The sequence below is a fragment of the Grampus griseus genome (genome assembly GCF_964374135.1).
Source record: "Grampus griseus genome assembly, chromosome: 15".
NCBI lineage: Eukaryota > Metazoa > Chordata > Mammalia > Artiodactyla > Delphinidae > Grampus > Grampus griseus.
In genome coordinates, this window is record NC_139009.1 from 6,274,540 (window position 1) to 6,296,281 (window position 21,742).

A 21,742-nucleotide genomic window follows, 5' to 3' on the forward strand; every position below is an offset into this window, starting at 1 on the left:
CTGCAGAGAGCCGCCTTCTCACCGCGTCCCCACGTGGTGGAGAAAGAGAGAGACAGAGAGCGTAGGCATGCTAGAGTGAGCAGGCTCTGGACACTAGTCGTATCTTGACGGCCCTCCCCTCTGAAGCACATCTAAACTTCATTATCTCCCAAAGGCCCACCCCCCATATACCATCATACTGGGGGTTAAGGCTTCAACGTATGAATTTGATTGGGGGGAGGAGGGGAATGACACACAGTTCAGTCCCTAGCAGACACTGACTCTTCTGCTTCCCTCTTCCACATCTAAGGACCTGTGATTACATTGGGCCCACCCAGTGATCCAGGATAATCTTCCCATCTCCAGTTGAGCTGATTAACAACTTGAATTCCATCTGCAACCTCGGATGGCACAGTATCCCTGCCTGCAGGGGTTAGGAGTGTACATCTTTGTCGGGGAGGGGACAGCATTCTGCTGAACACAGTCCCCCTCTGAATTGTGAGTTTTGAGGTTGAATCAGTTTTGATTTTTCTTTCAGCCAAAACTGAAAGAGTATCTAATATGCAGACTCTACTCTCTCTTTAAATCTTGCTCTTTATAAATAGTTTTATGTCTGTTGATCTTTGCCCCCCAGTTAGATGACAAGCCCTGAGATCCATGACCTGTTCTGAAAGGCGGTGTGGTTTAGGAGAAAGAGCACATGGGTGTTAGGATCCAGGAATCCTGGAGTCAAAGCTGGCGGTGCCGCTCAGAAAGTCTGTGACGCCGGCAAAGTTGTTTATCTTTCTGAGCCTCAGTTTCCTCATATGTAAAAGGAGAGTATTAATATTTCATGGGCTTGTTAGTGACGAGTAACTGAGGTAACATGAAAAAGTGACAGATGTGGTTCTGGACACATGAACAGCACGACAGCTGCAAATGTACCTCCTGTGTGTCCCTGCAGTGGTCAGCACAGAGGCCGGCAGACACATAGTACATGTCAGTAGTATTCATTTGTATGTTATTACATTTCTGCTGTAAGTTCTTACACTCTCCTCTTAGTGTAGGAGAGATCAACTTAAAATTTTAGGGGTAAACAGGATTTATACAGATTTATGTATGTGGAAGGGGCGGGGGAGTGGTTGAGATGCCTTGGAGTAGCCAGCTGTGTCATTTACAGCCTGTGAGCTAAGCATGGTTTTTAGCATCTTAGCACATATATACCCAATAACCTCTGTATTGCCTCTTGGTGCCTACAAAATCCTTTAATCTCTCTCTCTTGCTTTTAGGAAAAGTTTGCCAACCCCCGTTTTAGAGTTGCGGTTCTGAAACTTGAGAGCACCCCAGAGTCCCTTGGAGATCTTGTTAAAACACAGATTGCTGGTCTCTACCCTCAGAGTTTCCGGCTCAGTAGGTCCAGGATGGAGCCTGAGTATTTGCTAGTTGAATAAGTTCCCAGGTGATGGTGAAGCTGCTGGTCTTGAAAATACCACCTTAGACACCCCTGCCCCCTCCCCCCGACTTTAAACATTGGACTGAGCCAAAAGGTTATCAGTATGTTCCCAATATATGCAAAACAATACTTTTCTTACACAATAGCAAGTACACTATGTTTGCTCCCAGTTTTCAAAAGGATAACAACACAGCTGGATGTATTTTCTAGAACGTCTTGTGTACAGGTTTGCAAAAGCAGTTATGATGATGATTTGTTGAGAAACTGTTTCTACAGTAATTTTTCCCACTTACAATAGACTATCTGACCTCTTTAAAAAAAAAAAAAAAAACCCAGTTCATATTTATTCTAATACTGTTCTTAGTCTAAACTTTCCCAATCTCTGTCTCAGCTCATAGGTGTTTTTTTTTCCCCCCAAGAAGTTGATGCTAACATTTTTCAGCTATTTGACATATCAGTGGGTGGAAAAATTCATCTTTATCAAGAAGGAAGCAACAAGAGACTTTGATTTTCACTTCTCTAGAATTACTGTATCTTAAAGACTTGGTGGAGCTATTCTTACTGAGAGTGGGATATCCCTTCTTTACCCTTTTTTAGAGAAATTGGCACATCCTGGAAATGAAAAATGCAAAGAAAGAAATGCTAATTTTCCGTCAAACCCTTACCATCTTCTGCCTACAAAAGAAAATGAGAATTTTTGTGTGTGTTTCTCCCTGTTGTTTGCAATGCTAATTAGGATGTGGCTATTAAATTAACACAGAATTGTTTCTATTACCATATCATAATTAGGATAGAGCAGTTCAGAAGAAATATATGTAATTGTTTAGGAAGTGAAATTTCATTGTGCGTTAAGAAGGTACTGTATCTGGCATGGCTTCCCACCTGTTACATAAGAGAATAACTAAATTATAATCCGCAGTGTTTGTCAAGAATAAAGTGAAGCTGGTTTTCTGCTACTTTGTTGTGGCCTTGAAAGCTGGTGCATGGAGTTTTTAGAAAGCAGTTTGGCCGTGCACATCAAGAAAAATAAAATCTTTACTGGGGATGCTCATTGCGTTGTTGCATTGCTTATCAAAGTGAAAAACTGAAAGCCTCCTGTAACTAAATTAGAATATAGCTACTTGATGGAATTACGGTTATGTAGCAACGTGAAGAAAAATTCTTATGATGAAGTCTTCAGACAGTAAAACTGAGGGTACAAAGGATGTGTGTATACCATATCTGTGATTAAAAAAAAGAATAGATTGTAACAAATGATGATAAAGCAAAGAAAATACATCTGTATTGATGTACTTTCATAAATTTGAGTGGAAACATAACAATAATAAAAAATCTCACACTCATATAGAGTATTGATTGTAGGCCAAGCACTGTGCTAATAAATAAATGCATAAGTTTAATCCTCACACCAGCTCTGTGAGTTAGGTACTATCAGTAACTCCATTTACAGATGAGGTCAGTGAGGCACAGAGGAGTGATTGACCCAGGGCTGTCTAGCTGGCAGTTAGAGGAGCTGAGATTCAAAACCGGATGTGCTTCCCAGTCTCTCCTTGTGCCCACGGCGCCACACTGCCTGGATGTGAGCAAGGGTGCACAGGGGAGAAACACCGAGCAGTGACGCCATAGGAGCATCTTAGGTGTCATATGGCTGATGAAAAACCTCCAGGTGGTTTTGCTTGGTCACAAGTTCAGTGGGAGCCAGTACGTGACAGGTGTGCCAAAGGTGAGCACAGGTGACCTTAGGGAAGTATGTAGTGCTGCTAAAAAAGGTAGTTAGTTGTCCCACTATTGTGCTGTAAGAGCAACATTTTAGGAGGAAGCTCATGTTAGAGCTGGAAACCTTGTGGTAGGAGGGGACCTAGGATGTCTTTGCTTGGGGAGAGTGGGAGAAGGCGCATCTGAAGGCTTTCCTCTGGCATGAGGAAGTGAGACATGTTATCTGTTCCTCTCTCCTGGGTAGTTTCATGAGAGTAGGTTTTGACTCATATCTGAAGGGGAAGTTAGCTGGGGGAGCAGCCCCAGCGGTGAGCTGGGTGTGGGAAGGGTCCCGGCGGAGGGCTGGTTGGTGGCCCTCTGTCTCTAGGGAAGTCGCGGGGGTGGGGGGGGGAACGTGCACTCGGAGACCTTGAGACGTCTTCCGGTGATGAGGCTCTGAGATTCTCATTGTCTCTTCTCTGATGGCTAAGGATAATGATTGGAACTTAGAAGGCTAATTTGTGGAATCCCGGCAGCTGTGATCAACATATTCATCATGGAAGGATAGCTCATCCGAAGGTATGCTGAGATCTGTGACTTAATGTCCCAAGTATTAACTTGAATTATACGTGGTTCGTACATACTCAAATATGATCATACTTAATTAAATTTGATTAACATGGTCATCATATTTTTTGGTAGGGGATTTATGCTCATCTAGGTTAGGGCTTTTTACCTGGTGTGTTGGGTCTATGGACAGGCCTAAAGGGTCCTTGTATCCCAAAAATTGTACAAAAAATTATGCAAGGATACCTTTTCCTAAAAAGATAATCCACAGTGTTCTTCTCATTTTTATTGTTGTCTGTGATAATGAGAAGATTAAAGAACCACTCATGTAGCCAAACCCCCATGGTTTGTGGATGGGGATACCATCACAGAGTTGGCTATTTGCCTTACTTACCGTAAAACACTGACTGTGTTATTTAGCAAATATGTTTGAATGTGTTTCCTCATCTGTAAAATCCTGCAGAGTTGTGGTGACGATGAAGGAGACTCTGTAAATGGGTGAAGTCTCCCCTCCGTGAATGGCTGTTGTTACATGGGCTTTGAGACCACTGATTTTCAGGGGGCTACTTGTCCCTGAGGCCACAGGAGTCACTTCTCTCCTGGTCTGCTGTGCTCTCCGTGGAGGTGGGCTGGGGGCGTCTGCTGTAAGTGATGGGAATTGTATCCCTCAGGTACAGTGAGGTAAAAACAGAGGGGGAAAGGCTGAGCACGCCATGTAGTGGCCACACGCACGTCCTGTAACGTAGCTCATCAGATGGCTTTGCCAGCAAAGGGCGTCAGTGTGATCGATGTAGTTTCTAATCGCTGGTGGTCCACATCCAGCAGATGTTGACTCACCTCCCTGTTGTGCCTGCCCGGCCTCTGGGGCCTCCCGGCTCACGGGGGGCCCTGCCAGTTCATTAGCAGGAGCCCCTGTCTCCTCTGACTTGAAGGAGCTCCTAGGATAAGGCGAGTTGGATGAGGCAAGCAGCTGGCAGCCCAGTTTTAATCTCACCCTCTGTTGGATTCTGAAGGAAAATTCCTGTAAGCTTCTCCTCTGAGAAGCCTTTCCTGTCCGCAGGCCCCAGGAAATGTCCTCTTTTCCCCCTCCTGTCATGTATACCACGTGGATTGTTATTGCATGTTTATCTTTGTCTTGCTAATTTGTTTTTGTCTTGCTAAATTGTGTGTTGGCTGGTACCAAGCCTGGTTCATCTTTGTCCCCTCCAATTTCACTTTTCTTAAATGCAAGTCTTATCCTGTCAGTTTGCAACCTTTTGGGGGTGCCTGGGATGAAGTCCTTCCCCTGGCCCCCTCCTGCCTCTCCAGCCACGTCATCTGTGGACTCTCCCCGTGCTCTGGCCGTACCAGGCACCCCGAATTCCTCCAGGGTCATCCTCGTTACAACCTGTCTTTGCGCCAAATTGATTGGTGTGTGCGTGTCTCTCATTGGAAGCTGTTCCTTGGATGCAGGGGCTCCATGTCCTGAATCTTTGCATTCGTTAGTGCTTGCGGCGCAGTAGGCTTTTGCCACGATTGGATTCTATGCTGGCATCCAGGGAGGTTCTCGACTGATGGGGTATTCAGGAAATACAGGATGGATCGATAACGTTGAACGTTGATAGGTTTCTGTCATCTGAGCCTACAACATCGCTAAAGAGGGACAGAGAGAACCAGTGTAAACAGTACATCATCCAGTAGGTCAGTCTTGATCCCTTAGCACTCCCCGTCCCCCCAGGTGTGCTGCTGCAGGAATTTTAGCGAGAAGTAACTGGGGTTGTGTTCAGTTATTCACACAGACTCCAAGTGTCATTTTGTTGTCCTTCATATAGGGCAGGATCAAAGGATATCAGGCGATCACAGACAGCAGTTTACACATTTTAATAGTCAGCCCACACCTTGACCTTCTTAACTCCATTGCTGGCTGCCTGTGCCAGACATCACCAGTCCAGGTACATCCTGTGTTAACAATCAAGAGGTCTCCATAAGGTCAGAGGGGACGCCCCAGGAAAGTCTTGATGGATATGAGTTTTGCATGAAGTTTTGAAAGTCGCAGGGGGACTTCCCTGGTGGCGCAGCGGTTAAGAATCCGCCTGCCAACGCAGGGGACACGGGTTCGAGCCCTGGTCTGGGAAGATCCCACAGGCCGCGGAGCAACTAAGCCCGTGTGCCGCAACTACTGAGCCTGAGCTCTAGAGCCCGTGAGCCACAACTACTGAGCCCACAAGCTACAACTGCTCAAGCCCGCATGCCTAGAGCCCGTGCTCTGCAGCAAGAGAAGCCACCGCAATGAGAAGTCTGCGCACCGCGACGAAAAGTAGCCCCCGCTCGCCGCAACTAGAGAAAGCCCTCGCGCACAGCAACGAAGACCCAGCGCAGCCAAAAATAAATAATTTATTTTAAAATAAAAAAGAAAGAAAGAAAGTAGGGGGAGCGCAGAGTGTCGGAGAGTGGTGGAATGGCGATGGTGAAGCCCCAGGGGCAAGGCCATCTTTCCATGTGCCCGGCTTGAGCGGGGCCCTGAGGGCTTGTCAAATCGGGTGGGCGTTCTCATCAGACCCTTGGTGGTGGGTGCTCGTGTCTTACCAGAGACGATGCAGGTGCTCAGGTTAGGTTGCAAAAGCTGTCTCTATCATGTCAACTTGTGCAGGAGAAACTGGTGGAGAAAGACAGATTCTGATACCCTCAGTAGGCATGGAGAACCAAGGTAACTGAGCCGTTGGGGCTGACATTTCAGGTTTCTCTAGTTTGTTTATTCCTTGTGTTGTTGTTTTCTGATTATAAAGATAATATGAGCTTAGTTTAGAACATTTAAAAAATTCAGAAAAGCATTAGAACGAAGTCACAGCCCGGCCAGATGCCACCCTCTGTGAGATGGGAGGGGCCGAGCTGCATTCTTGGTCTGAGGTCCTCCGGGCTGTGACCCTGGCCATTCGGAGCTTCTGCCTGGCCTAGGTATCTCCGCCACCACAGTCTGTCCCCTCCTCTGCGAAATGCCCCTCAAGGAGGGTACAACGATGCACGGAAAGCACCTGGCCTGCACCAGCCTCCGGGTGCCGAGCACCTGCTCTTTTATCACCACCTTAGCATTTTGATGTCCTTTCCTTTCGGCCTTTCTCTACATTTTACCTTTTACAAAATTGAGATGAAATATATAGTTCTGTGTCCTGCCCTTTTTTTACTTGGCATTCTATCCTGACCATATTCCTACATCATGATTTTAAAAGCTTACATCATATTCCATTTTGTAGAGACACTGTTCTTTAACCATTTCCATTTTGTTGGAGCTTAATACATTTTCAGTTTATCAGTTGTTCTGTACATACATCTCTGATCACTTGATTATTTCTTTAGGATAGATTTCTAGAAGTGGGAGGGGATGGCAAAAAATGTTTTTAGAACTTTTAATGCAGATTACCAAATTGTGAATGGAAAGATTTTTATCTGGGATGAGTCTAGAAATAAAGTGCTAAAAATGGTTTTCTCCCATGAGGTGTTCACAGGGTAGAGATCCTGTTGAGAAGTGGGGATTATCTTTGACTCCAGGAAATTGCTTTCCCAGGAGCTGTCTGCCGAGAGTTAGATCAGGTGATGTGCGGGGCTGACAGCTTGAGGGGAAGTGGCCTGGCCTCCTTGACACTGAGTCATACAGATTATCCTGACATTACAATTGCGGCTCACATTTGAATATTAATCCTCATCTGGGGGGGTCTGTATAAAGCTCTACTGCAGAGAACATATGTCTCTCCTAAACCGTGCCCTTGGCGGGGCTGTCTGTGTGGATGGTTGGCGTGTGCAGTGATGTGGATGAGTTTACCTCAGCCTGACCCCTGCCTGGCCGGGAGCGGGGGGTTGGAGGGTCCTGGCCAAGGCGAGCACCGTCAGGCTGCCTCCCCCTCCCCCTCCAACATGCACCCCCATTTGTCTCTGGTTAGGGCACTTGGACTTTGGATTGCCAGTGCGTGTGCTTGGCTGGAGGATTGTAGCACATTTCTGTTAGCCTAGAGCCGAGAATAGCGACTGTGTGGCGAGCAAATGAAGAAACGCTTCCTCGCCTGGTTGGGAGGACTTGCGCGGACCGGAGGCTGGAAAGCTGAGTTCTAGTTCTCGAACTGCTGCCAACTAGCTGTGTGAGCTTGAGCAAGTCAGTGCCCGCTCTGAGCTTTGGCGTCCTTGTCTGTAAAGGACCGGCTTTCTTTTCGGGATCCTTCGGACTGTAAAGACCCAGGAGCGGCCCCAGGTGGGTAGGACAGTGAGGCTGGTGCTGCCCTGAGATGGCTTTGCGTCGGGAGCTGGGTGCAGGCGGAGGCTCGAAGACTGAGAAAGTGTTCACAGCCTCTGAACACACAGGACTCCTTGCTGTTCCCCTGGGGTTGATACCTCCTGTTCCTGCTCATCTCTGTCTGGAAATTCCCAGCTGACCTTGGAGCCTCAGCTCAAACGTCCCCTTCTTGGCGTCTCTGAATCCTCAGCCCCAGCACATCACAGGCCATCGTGCACGGGTTGGTGCATCTGTCCTGAGACATGGGTCGCACTCGTCTCGTGTGCACCCAGCACACCATCACAGCCCGCTGCAGGCTGGCAGCGAGGAGCAGGCATCAGGTGGACTTGAAGCTGGCGGAGATGAGTTGGCCGTGGGACCCTTCTTGTCCTTCGGCAGCACTGGGCAGGTGGCTGGCTCCCCCGCCGTGCTGTGGCCCATTGAGCAGGAGTAAAAAGGCTGCCTTTTCCCCATTTGGGTCCAACAATTTTGCTTGAACTATATGCACTGGGCCTTCTTCTTGGTATCAGGGGTTTTTTTTGTTTTTTTTTTCTGTACGCGGGCCTCTCACCGCTGTGGCCTCTCCCATCGCGGAGCACAGGCTCCGGACGCACAGGCCCAGCGGCCATGGCTCACGGGCCCAGCCGCTCCGCGGCATGTGGGATCTTCCCGGACCGGGGCACGAACCCGCGTCGCCTGCATCGGCAGGCGGACTCTCAGCCACTGCGCCACCAGGGCAGCCCGTATCCGTTTTTAAAAATGACATAATCAAGTAAACTAGAAGGCACACAACAAGGCCCAACCCTCACCTCTAAATGCAACGTGTGCACATGCTCGCTGGCTCCGTAGCAGAGTTTTCTGTTAGTCTTTCATTTCATCCCCTTGCATGGATTGGTGGAAGGTCTGACCTTTGTGTAGTGAGGTGTGGGAAATGGGAGGCTGTGGGATTAGAACTGGGGAGAAACGGGGTCTCATCTGCTGTGGTCTCAGCAACTCCGGTTCTCATTTTCCCAAGTCCCTCCCACATCAAAGATTCTTGGGTCTGGTTCATTAATAAGAACCAGAGTTAAAGATACAGTTGAATAAGGGGGAGGTGGGAGAGTGAGCTCTTTTTAGAAGAACAGTTTTGACAGTTCTGTAAATAAGAGATGATAGAGCCAGTTTGGATTCTTTCCAGAAAGTTTATTCCCTAGCCATTTATTTTAGGTTCCTATTTTAAATTTAGTTTTGGCTAAAGGAAAATAAAGATACTCAAGGACTTTCTAGTAGGAACATCTCAGACTTTGGGTGACGTGGAGCAGTAGGCCAGTCGGATACTGTGTAGTTATGGGGCGTTTACTGTCCTGACAGTGGGCACCAGGCAAGCTGTTACAGGGAGACACGGAGAGACACGGGGCTGTGGTCATTATCAAGAAGCTTCAAAGTTGTTTGCAAGAAGAGAAATTTGTCTTAGAAACTCCAACTAGATCAGCGTAAAGAGGTTCCCACTGACCTAAGCTGGGACAGTTTGAGCATCAGAAAACAGTGATCACAGTAGATCAAAATGATTTAAATATAAATACATGAGATGGCGGTGACGATGATCCAGAACACTCATTGATCACCACTGGGGTTGCTGGGATCAACACATTATTTTGCAGATTTAAAAGGGAAAGAGGGGCTTCCTTGGTGGCGCAGTGGTTGAGAGTCCGCCTGCCGATGCAGGGGACGCGGGTTCGTGCCCCGGTCCGGGAAGATCCCACATGCTGCGGAGCGGCTGGGCCCGTGAGCCATGGCCGCTGGGCCTGCGCGTCCGGAGCCTGTGCTCCGCGACGGGAGAGGCCACAGCGGTGAGAGGCCCGCGTACCGCAAAAAAAAAAAAAAAGGGAAAGAATTTTTATTAAAAAACGTGACCGATACCATGTGGTCAGTTGAAAGGCCCAGAAGAAGGGATGAAAGGAAGTGCATCTGTCCTTCCTGGTGCCAGAACCGGAAGCCTCACTGGCTGTTTCTCCTCTGTGCTGGTTTGCTGGACTGCCCGTGGAGAGAAGGCAGGTTCCTCTCTCCAAGGTTGTCACAGGCTGGGGGCAGCCTGCGTGAACACAGGATGGATTTGACCCTTCCCCACCTTCTTCCAGCTGTGTGATCCTGAGCAAATCATTAAACCCCTCTGAACCCCACTTTACTCAACAGGTAGTAAGAACGATGCTTTGACACCTTATAGTCTTATTAAGTTTCATTGAACGAAAGGCTTGTAGGCCACCTCACGGCCTTTACTGAAGCTGATTCTCTCCCTCCTCCCTCTGGGTGCTCACCTAGAGCAGCTGTGAGGGTCCAGGATCATTTTGAAGGCAGTACTTGGCTCCCGAGGTGACTTTAGCCTCCGCATTCCTGTTTCTCTCTCCCAGGGGAGTGACATCAGCACCAGATGTCTGCTTGTGGCTGCCACGCCCTTCCAAAACCACACTGGAATTGCCCACATCTTGACGACCAATTTTGAAATAGTTATAAAATAGCGTGTGGTTTGAAAGGAACTGCCCTTCACTGTTGACCACATGTTCTAGAATTATAAGTCGAACAAAATAGGTGTAACTGATCCACCTCTGAAATGGAATTTTAAAAATTTAAAACTTGGGTACTTTTGGTTTTGGCAAGGTAAGCTGTTTTTAGAAGGAAACACATCAGTGTAGTAGAGTGGGGGACAGATGGGCGTCGGGATCAGACAGACTTGGGTTTGCACCACAGCTCTGCCACTTTCTGGCCCTGTTTCCTAGGACAGCTTACTTGATCTCCTTGAGTCCCAGTTTCCTTTCAGCATTGTGAGAAATAATGCATGTCATATATAAGTTGTTGTGAAGTCTAGAAAAAAACATATGGAAACCATTTGTGCTCAGTATAGATGACATCTGTGCTGCTGTTAACTATTGTCAGTTCTGGTGGGCGTGTATGTGTTGGGTGTGGTGGAACTGCCTATCCTCACCCACATTCTTTGATTCTTACCTTAACCCTGTGAGTATCTCCCAGCGGGGTCTTTGTCCTTCACGTGGCTGAGACAGCGCCAGAGGGAGTAAATACGTGTGTTACCAGGTCGTGCACGTTTACTGGGAGGCATAGGCTCGAAGCCCAGACCTTCTGAGGGCTCTTCCTGCTCTGCTGCCCCTTCGTCACGCTCTGTGTGTGTGTGTGTGTGTGTGTGTGTGTGTTTCTGCCTCAAGTCGTTTGCCGAGTATAGTTTCAGAAATACATTTAATGTATCCAGAACTTTCAGGCTCTTTTCTGGGATGTAAAAGATGATAATAATAATAGAAAGAAGGAAAAGGAAAAGGGCCTAAACAGTGAAATTAACGTTCTCTTGTGTTTGTTAGATCCACACGGGCATCCCCTAAGGCACCCGAATGCCCCCGGAAGTCGAGGGCAAAGTGCTTGCCTGGTAGGGTCGGTGGACACATGGTCCATGGATCCTGGGATCCGGCTCAGCCCCAGGGCCGCCTTCCGCAAGCACATGTCCCCTGTGTGCTCCGGTTGTCAGGCCCAGGCACCGGCACTGCCGACAGTGGTTTCGTTGCCCTGAGGAGTTGTTTGGGGCACTGCCAGGGGCTTTTCAGGATCTGTTCTTTGGCAAAGAAGCTGCAGCACTAAGGCTTTCTGTGGCCTCCTGGCAGCCCTGTGCCGTCCTTCTTGTGGGAGCAGAATTCTGAAGACGTGGGCAGCCTGAGGGGGGTGTGTGACCCTGCCCAGTGGAGTCCCCATGCAAGGTGACACGCCCGCCCGCCCGCACTGATGTGCCTGTACAGTCGTCGTGTTACATTTCTGATTGGAGTGATGAGGGAGCAGGAATCAAATGTCCATGCCAGGAAGTTGTTTCATTACAGACTGGCTGGATTCATTTAAAAATGCTTGACCCAGAAGTGAGGGAATCGTGTCCAGCCACATTGGCTCACCAGAATTACCTGTGTCCCCTTCCCACCCCAGCTTCTGACTCAGAGACGGGACTCCAGCTTCTACAGTTTGACAGAGATCCGTGTATGATTTCGACGTCCACCAGGGCCTGGGAACCACAGAGCTGGAGACCCGGAATCCGGGTTTTTCACATTTTAAGGTGCTGCTTTGAAGCTTGATGATGGTCATATATACCTTCAGATGGATGACCAGCTTTTGCTTTTCCTGATCAAACGACATGCGTCTTGTCTTACTTATATTTCAAGCACAAAGATGAATAAAACTTAGTCACTACCCTGGAAGCACTTCCAGTGTGCTGGGAACCACGCTTACCAGTTGGACATTTGGAATGTAACACTCTGAGCGCAAGTCCAGGAAGGTGCCGGGGACGTGGGGCAGAGGCACGGAAAGACCCCCAGGCAGAGGACGTGTCACGGGCAGCGGCGCCCTGGCCTGTGGCCTGTGCTCTGAGGACCGTGGCTTTTCCGGTGTTGAAAGGAGAAGCTAGGGCATGCGGCTGGGTGAGCGTCACGCCAGCGGCTGGGTTCCAGCAGAGGACTGGGTCTGTTCTGTGTCTCCCGCCAGCGTGTGGGCTACGGAGGAGTCCTAGGAGATGGGGAAGCGTGGGCGTCCCCGGGGGTCTCACCCCGGGAGCTGGAGGCTGTGGCACTCGTGCGAGGCGCTCTCCCTCCTGGTCCTTGCGCTCGTTCTTTGGGATCTGTCGCTGGCACCACGGGTGGTTGTCAGGACAGCAGAGTTATTTCTGTTCGCGGTGTGACTTGGCTTTTCTCAGATTTTCAGGCTGTAAATGTGTTCGATTTTATCCACAAGTAAGAAACTGGTGGGGGGCAGGGCTAGAGTGGTTGAGGCCTTAACAGCACCTCTCCCGTTGCTGTTGCAGCGCACGTGGAAAACGAAGAGCAGTACACCCAGGCTCTGGAGAAGTTCGGGGGCAACTGCGTGTGCAGAGATGACCCGGACCTGGGAAGCGCCTTCCTGAAGTTCTCAGTGTTTACAAAGGAGTTGACGGCGCTTTTCAAAAACCTGGTAAGTGTCATGATCGTGTGCAGCGCACGGGCAGCGTGGGAGGGGCCCGAAGTTGCTCTAGCTGGGAAGGTAGCTCCCTAGACGGTAATGAAGGTTTGTTTGCTACACGAGGAATACGTTTCATAGCTCCTGTGGTACCGAAAAGAATTGTATTTCCTGTACGCGTGAGGTCCCTTTGGAGTAAATTTTTAGAATTGTGATTTTTACTCTCACAAGACTTTCAAATTTAACTCGGCATTTTGAAGCTGTGCAGCTGAGGCACAAAATGGGTAAATGCATTCGTCCTCCTAAGGGCCTCTGACTTCAATTTTCAATAGTTCCTAAACTGTGTAGAATAGTCTGTTTCTGGTAATTATAGTAGGTATTTAAACTTAACAATATTGCATAAATATGTTTCAGACCCGTCTTACACAGCAAGGTAACCTATAATCAGAGCACAGAAATTACCGTGAATATTTAAAGGCCTTTTATGCCCTCACAGGCAGAGCCTAAGAAAAGTCTCACTTTTTAAGTGAGTGGAGATACGGACTGAGTACTTCTTGCCTGCGGTAGGTGCTTGGTAACGTGGGTGAATGGACTCTTCCTTGCACTTGGCAGCGCTGTGCCGTCCTCACTGTGGGAGCAGAATTCTGAAGAATTGAGCAGAGAGGGGGTTTGGGACCCTGCTGAGCGGTTTCTTCCACGAGGGGAATGTACGTCGGGATGGTCCCGGCATGTCTTTCCTGTTTTTCTCCCCCAGCTTCTCCCAAAGGTCGTGGACAAGTAGACCAGGTCAAGAACTCAATAATGCTTTCTGTGTAGGTCGCAAACAACAGTGTCTTTTTCATTTCTCCTGTCAGCAAGCTTATAACAAGTGAAAAAATAGCTCATCATTCTTGAAGCGGTGATGATGGCGGGTCTGTCAGTCTGCTTGTAGAAGGGCAGGAGCAAGGGACACATGTATGAGTTAATAAGGAGGAAGGGAAAGAACCGGATCATGAAGGCTCTCGGTCTCCCTCCCTGTCTTCACTTGTAAAGTGTTTCATTTGGAAGTGGTAAATATAAAAAGCCGTTGCTGTGCTTAAGTTTTTTACTCGGGTTAATTTGGAATCTCTTGGGGCCTTTGTCAGGTTTGTCACCCGTTTATTGCTGCCCCAAACAGGCTGACAGCATGCAGGGCACACAGTGGAGCCCAGCCCCTTTCCAGCCCCACTGCCCAGACACTGGCACATGGCTTGTTAGGGCCTCACCACTGAGTCACAGTGGAGCTTTTTTTTTTTTTTTTAAAACTGGGGAAGCTGCACGGTCCTGGGGAAGATCTATAGATGCTGACGTGTCAGGGGTCGTCTAGTGTAAAATCAGCCCGCCGCCTCATCTCCCAGACCCTGGGCGGGGGGGCGGGGGGTAAGCCCCTTCCTCGCCCCCTGAGTTGCCAGCCAGCTGCTTCGTGCCTCTCTCTTAAATATGAATGAATGGCCTCCAGAAAGAAAGAGACCAAAATAAACAGAAGAAAGAACTTGGGGAAAACAGAGACAATGCAGAGAGCAGAAGAAAACTTTAAAGAAATTATACTTAATTCCTCAGAGAAATCAGAAGAGAGAATGGGATGAAGCTTGTCGTTAAAAAAGGGGAGAGACAATCAATATAAGAAAATATAAAATTGGAAATCCGATGAGAAGTGTTAGAGTAAAAGAAATCTCTCAGAAAATAGATCAAAAGGACCAAAAAAGACAAAAGAGTGGGAAATAGATGAAAGACGAGTCAGGGATTAATTCTCAAGGTCCGGTATCCAACTGACAGGCGTTTTCAGAAAGAGAGAATAGGAAACAGAGGAGGATGCCGTGAATGCAACAGAACAAAAGATGGTTCCTGAGACTGAAGGATTTTCATCTCCAGATGGGAGGGCCCAGGACAGTAAGGGAAAAGGACCTGCCCCAAGGCACCCCCCTGTGAAATTGCAAAAGATCTTAACCGCTTTCAGAAAGCACACGGAGGATTAAGCATCACAATGCCATCGGTGTCTCAGCGGGTGACCCTGAAAACTTGAAGGCCCGGAGCATTGCCACTAAAATCCCAAGGAACGTAATTCTAACCTGGAATGAGACCCACCACCTGAGCGTGAAATTCGAATTAGAGATGTTTCAGCCGCCTAAGACTCCAGACGGTTTGCTCCCAAGCATCATTCCTGTGGAACTCCTAAGGGTTGTGCTTTAGCGGCATGAAGAGGGAAGCCAAGAAAGAGGAAGACGTGTGAGTCAGGGAACAGGATCCAGCCAGAAAGAAAGCAGTGAAAGGGGTCCCAGGGGGATGGCAGAGGGAAGCCCTAGCACGGCGACTGAGCAGGCAGCCTGGAGACAGAGGCACGGGAGGCCAGGGTCACCCCTCCCCAGCCAGCTCTTGTATCTTCATTCAGCTGATCTCCACTCAGGTTTTCTCAGCTGTAAGATGGAGATGATAACGCCACGCCTGGTGTTGGAAGCAGTACAGCCAGTTGCTTTTACACACCTTAGCTTATTTAACCCTTGTAACGATCCCATGAGGTGAATCAGCGTTGTCCCCACTTTGTAGATTAGGTAACTGAGGCCCCGGTGGTTTAAAGGGCTAATCTCTCTCGGGACAGGTCTGAGCCCTTGCCAACTTTTGGACGTGCGCCTCCAGGTGTGGAAGGGCCCCGCCTGCGTCGCTCCACGTGGTGGAATCCTACTCGAAGTAGCTTGTCCTCAGTTTTAACATGAGCAGCTGCACAGTTAGACAAAAGCAGCCCCTTCATTTCTTGATTTTCCGCAAAACTAAAAGCAGAGCAGGGCCTGGACATTGTGATGGGCACATTGGCCACTGCCCCATGGCTCTGCCACTTTGGGCACATCAGAAATCCCCTCCAGGCCTCGCTGTCCTCCCCCTTCCTACAGTGAGGGACTTACCCACAGCCGTCACTTCCTGAGCACGCGCGGCACTGTCAGCACTGTGCACTGGTTCTTCCTCGTTCACTGAGTCCTCCTGTCAGCTGCACTAGATCCCTCACGTTACCTCCGTCTCAGATGGGGCTCGTAGCCGGCAAGGGACAGGTTAGGAGTCACATCTGGGTCTTAAAACTCCAATCCCATGCTCTTTGCACTGTGGTATTTAAAGGATTTAAGGCCCCTTGTCAACTCCTTGGGGGGAAAAGGGGGCAGAACGGAAGGGAAGGCAATGCCGGGTAAAGTGCAGCGTAAAGAGAGATGCCCAGCGGGCCGGGCTGCTGCAGCCACGAGCAGCCAGACACCTCGGTTTCCTCACCTAAAACAGTGTGAGAAAACCATTCCCGCCTCACCGGCCAGCATCAGGGTGACAGGGATAAGCGGGAATTAGAAATGCCACCCCACAGGTGACATTTCAGTGTCGTTATGGTCGGGTAGCTTACTAAAGCCCGGAAGACAGTAGCTCTGAGTCCACGCGCATGACTGTAGTTTCTGCTTGTACTTTATGGAGTTAGGGTTTTTGATCCTGTTTCCCAGCAAATACCTTATTTGTGCCCAAATTCATGTTCACCAGGCCGGGCTTTCCAGGCCAGGGCTGGTGTTGAAGATCTGCAGCTGTAAGGACGCCAAGTGGCTGCTTCTAAGAAGCTGTCGCCGAGAGTGAGTTGGTTATAGGAGAATTCTCCTTTTTTGGTATTTTGTATACCATTCTTACTCCTATTTTTGGTCACATCTGTCCTATCTCTTATTTTTAAAGCCTTGCTTTTGCTTTTCCTCAGGCGTTCAAAAAACATTTCAGTTCTGCATGGCCAAGACTCTCAATCCTACCTCTTGCCTAGAAAGAATAATAATTACCACCTACCTGCTCTTCAGCATGAAAGAATGTTTATAAAGCAGTTGGACCGTCTCCAAAGAAAGGCCAGCTTAATATAAAGTGAGATTTTGTTACTAAAGGGTGAGATTCTCACCTTCAGAGAGTCTGTGAATTCCTCTGCGGTAATGCAGGATAAAGGGAAAAACAAGGCAGCTCCAGAAATGTAACATGTGTGAAATTAGGCTGGTTATAAAGTCAGGCCAGTCTCCTCGGTTCTTTTCCTCTTACCAGGAATTTGAGGTGGTTGTGAGAATCCTGGAAAGATTTTCCAGGGCCACTTCTGTGTTAAGAAGTGGCCTTTTAAAGAACGGTTGCATGAAAGCACATTCCTGAAAGGTCATTTACAGGTATGTCATCTCCGTCTCTGGTTTCAGAGAATCGCTTGTGAGATATGTACTCTTGGTCCATAGAACCTGCTCCAGGTGAGGGCAGGGGCCGGCGGAGGCTCAGCCCAGGACGGAGTTCCAGGGCGAGAGCCGAGAGTGGCCCTGGGGTTGAGGAATTTCACTTCACTCACCCGGAAAGAAGAACCCGAAAGTCCCACTGACCAGCGTGCACAGAAGTCATGTTTTTTTTCGTTTGTTTGTTTTTCCTTTACACAAGTGATTGGAGTTAGAAGACATTATAGCCAAAGAGTGAAGAGCTAGTCAGGTTGTTGAGGAGAGTGTGGCTTTGTCCCTGTGATGTGCGCAGGGCCTGGCGGGGAGGCCTGCCCACCTGCTGGTTGGTAATATGGTGGCGCTCTCTTCCCAGCACCCTCGGGTCGGTCGACAGGAGCTGATTCCCCACGTTAATAAAGCTCATCGCGTTGCTTAGCGTAGAGCTCTCTGTAGCAGAGGTCCTCACCCTCGGTGCTCCCGTAAACTTTCTTCTCTTTCCACTTCTTCTATTGAAAATGTCCGATATTTTAAAATGTATTACATTCTTTCTTTTAAAGCATTTTTTAATTGAAGTAGAGTTAACTTACAATGCTGTGTTAGCTTCAGTTATAGCAAAGTGATTCGGTTATACATATATCTATTCTTTTTCAGATTCTTTTCCATGAGTAGAGCTCCCTGTGCTGTCCTTGTTTATCTTATGTATAGCATTGTGTATCCGTTAACCCCCAATTCCTAATCTATTCCTCGACCCCTACCCCCTGTCACTCTCCCCTCTGTAAGTTTGCTTTCTATGTCTGTGAGTCTGTTTCTGTTTAAAAATGTCTTACATTCTTTCTTATTCAGCATGGGCACTGGTCATATTTTATCTTCTGGGGAGGAAGGCTTACCGTTGTTTGGGGCATAAATTAAGGGGCAGCACTGAAATCTAGAGAAACTCTTGGTGCCTGGTACCTGCAGTGTGGGAGTACCTGCCCCTAGATTGGTGCCAGACCGTCGGCTTTCCCATTTTCAACATTTACTTTTTAATATTTTGACACCCTTCTCCCTGCTAATTGCTGGCTTCTACCGCTCTTGGTGCCTTGTTCCGCAGCGCTGTGAGCTGGAGGACGCGATGACCAGCTTGTTAGGCTTGTATGCAGAGCAGGAGTCTGTAAGCTTTGAGTGAGGAGCGCTTGAGGGCTGGGCCTTCTCTAGGGGAACAGAGTTCCTGGATGGACCTACTGACAATTACTTTGGACGCCTAGAAATCTCTGCCACCAGTTGTTTAATCTGGCCTAATGCATGGCTGGAAATGCTCTGAGACTCACAAGGCTTCAACACCGCAAGCTGCTTCCTACACTCAGAGATCCTTGACCAAAATGAAAGCACGTCCTTAGTTTGACCAAAACGACAAAAGCAGTAAGGCTACTGTCAGAGCCCTGTGTTTGGTTGTAGCACAGCCACGACTGTGTGTAAATTGTACCTTGATACTATTTTTTTTGGGAAAGGCAGTGCCACCTCATTGTAACCGCTGTGGTACACTGGCTCCCTGAGGTCAGAGAAAGTGGGAAAAGCCATGGGGGAGAGGACAGGGTGGGAACAAGGCCTTGGGCCCAGGAGGAGAGCTCAGCTGAGAAGAGTGGCTGATCGCCTGCTGGGGGTGGCCCGGCTCTCTGGGCAGCAGGGCAGTAAGCGCTCATTGCTCCCGTGTGGGCCACTTTTATTAGGATGCTGTGTGTGCTAGGAAGACCCCAGGACAAACACCACGGAGCCCCGAGGGCGCGGCCCCGGAAGGTGGGGCGGTGACTCTCCCGCGGCCTTGGGTGCTTGGGTCCTGGGTGGGGGTGGGTTGGGGGCCTGTGGGCCACCACAGGGTCCATCTGCATCTAAGCTCCTGGCAAAGTTTGCGAGCACATTCCTGGCACTTGCCTTTAACAGCTTGTCAAGTGCGTGGAGGACGTGCTGTTACAGGATAACCATTTGAAAGCATTAGCAAATTCAAACCAGGGCTTGTGTTTGCTTTCTTCTGTCACCGTGTATTCTCTCACTTGCTGGCTCTTAAAAGAACAACTGCCACGATGTAGGGCACCTCAACTTTAAAATCTTTTGCCAAACCCGAGGGATGCTGTGTGGACAGGCTGGAGTAGGGGGTGTGAGTGAAGGCGGAGGGTCCGCCGCACCCGGAAGGCAGAGGAGCAGGAGGGGGGCGGCTGATGAGTGCTGTTGGCCTCGGTGCCGGGGACGCCACAGTGACTCTGCCGTGCAGGCAGGGGACAGTACAGTAGCAGAAGGAGAGACGCGCGGCGGGAGTTCGCTGCTCCAGGGGCAGGCTGCTGGTGGAAGTCGCAAGGGAAGGTTTCTGTGATGGGAGACACTGGCGCCTACTTCTAGGCCCCGGGGGAAGGGGCTGGGGGCTGGAGGAGTTGATGGCCCCAAAGAGAGGGGGCTGGGAGCTGGGGGACTCGGCGTCCTGGGTCTCCTCCTGTTGGTCATTGGTCATTGGCTCAGCCAGGACTCAGGCCCCTGCCTCCCTGGGACCTGGAGATAAATTCCAGGTCCAGCCTCTCTGGGTGCATTTCCCTTTGGGAATTTCCACTGTTTGTTAGTCATTCCTTAAAATCTAAAACTTGACAAACAACATCAATACCTGTATAGTCCCGAGTCTGGTTTACAGAGCACTTGGACGTAGTTTGTTTCATTTGCCTCCCTAGGGTCCTAGTCTTGCCTTGCCCTCAGGTGGAGTCATCTGGGGCCTCGTAGAAATGCAGGCTCCCGGGCCCTTGTCCCCTAGGCCTGCTGAAGCAGAATCTCCATTTCCCCAGGGCACGAGTCAGCCCATTAAAGTCTGAGAAGCGTTGCCCTAGAGCAGAGGTGGACCGGGAGCCCCAGCAGGACCCGGACCTTGTTAAAAGGCCACACCCACACCTACTTAAAGGCGATTCCCAGCTTCGCGCCGGGAGGGTTGCTAGAACCCTCCCTGTTGGGAGCCGTTTCCCAGAGTTCCTGATCCATTCGCATTTCTAATCAGTTCCCTGGTGACACTGACCTCGTTGGTCTGGAACCAGCAGCCGCTTCTGACTCCTCCCCTGGGGAGCCTGAGGCCAGGGCTCCGGGGCCTGGCTGAGGACACAAGTATCCACCCTCGAATTCTCGGAGGCAGTGGATTCGGAAAGCTGCTTTCGTTTTCGGGGTGGCTTCACTAAGCATTTTACCATCATGGGGGTTTCAGAAGAAGCTGTGGATTGATGAATCCTGGGCCCTTCTGTGCTGGCCCCCAGAAACGCGGCTTTTCCAGACGGTTGCAAGTAGGCTGCGGTGTGTGGTTTCATCATCCGTTCTCCAGTGGAAGAGGGTCACTATTTTCTCTCCACTTAGAACCTGAAAGATCAAAGCTGTGTGACTGCCAGAGACGCAGCGTTAAAGGCAGAAACCAGGTCAGCTGTTTCCCCTCTTTCTTGTGGTGTGAAAGTTGCCAGTGTTTTTGGCAGCTGCCCAGTTTTGATCTTTCAGTTTGTGTTAAACACTCAAGATCTGCGTGGGCTCCCCCGTCTCCTTTGATTAAACAAACCATCAGAGTGACCCTGGTGCCGAAGAACCAGGCCTGGGAGCACGTGTTCACGAGGGCCCCATGTGAGAGCAAGACCGTGTGTGTGTGTGTGTGTGTGTGCGCGCGCGCGCGCGCGCACGCCATAGGCCTTGGCGGTGTTGTCGCCGGCCCCCGGGGAGAACTCACTAAAAATGAAAGTGAGCTAGATGGTTTTCCTTTGCAAAGTGTTTCCCTGTACGTCCTGATGTAGATGGTACCTCCGGTCTCACAGCCTGCCCCGCTCCGGCCGTGGGTCACGTGTGAGTAGCACTGACCGCTCTGGAGCCGGTTGCCTATGGCAGTGAAATGATGGGAAGGGCTCTGGCCTCATTCTCAGCTCAGCTGCTGCTTAGTTGTGGGATCTGGGGGCAAAGTGGGTGGCTTAACCCTCCCTCTGTTTCCATTTCTGTAAAACGGGGGTAACACCGACTTCTCAAAGCACTTGTGAGCCTTACATGCGATTAAGTGGCCCTGAGCCATTTAGTGATTTATTCAGGCCACTTCACCTGGGACCTTCTGCTTCTCCAAAAGATTTTCTGTCTGGATGTTCATTCTTTCAGATAAGCAGCCTTCAGGAAGAACATAGAAAACTGTGCTTTGACCCTGCCAGGTGCCTGCCTCGGGGCCTTTGTGTTAGGAATTCCCTCTGCCGGGAATGCTCTTCCACCAGGCTTTCATGGGGCTAGCTGCCTTGCTTCCTTCATACTCTGCTCCACGTCACCTTTTGAAGAGGCCTTCCTGGTCACCATTGGAGAGTCCCATCCCACAAGTAATCAGAGCAGCCTTATATGTAAGATTTGTAGTAGCCCCCAAACTGGAAAGAACTCAAAAGCCTGTCAGCAGTTGTCTGGATAAGCCAGGTGATGGACAGCTGTTCAGCAAGAAACGAGAATGAGCCGTTGCTGCAGCAGCACGGATGGATCTCAAAGCGAGTGTGAAAGAAGCCGATAAAGAGCAGTGCGTGCCGTAGAATTCCATGTATAGAAAGTCCTAGAAAATGTAGATTATTCTGTGGTGACGGACGCAGATCAGCGGTTTCCTGGGGACCGGAGATTGGGGAGTGAGCAGCTGGGAGGTGGGAATTGCAAAAGGGTGCAAAGAAGCTTCTG

At 49.5% G+C, this 21,742-nt stretch overlaps 1 protein-coding gene across 2 annotated transcripts in view; it reads left to right on the forward strand.

Moving 5' to 3' along the window:
- The window catches only part of ASAP2 (ArfGAP with SH3 domain, ankyrin repeat and PH domain 2), a gene marked incomplete at its 5' end in the record, with an annotated part of 157,407 nt that overhangs the window by 59,441 nt on the left and 76,224 nt on the right, over positions 1-21,742 (forward strand). For both annotated transcript variants that reach the window (XM_082672195.1, XM_082672196.1), the window contains one exon: positions 12,733-12,878. In XM_082672195.1, coding sequence (XP_082528321.1) covers positions 12,733-12,878 — 146 coding nt within the window. The remainder of the gene's footprint in view (positions 1-12,732; positions 12,879-21,742) is intronic.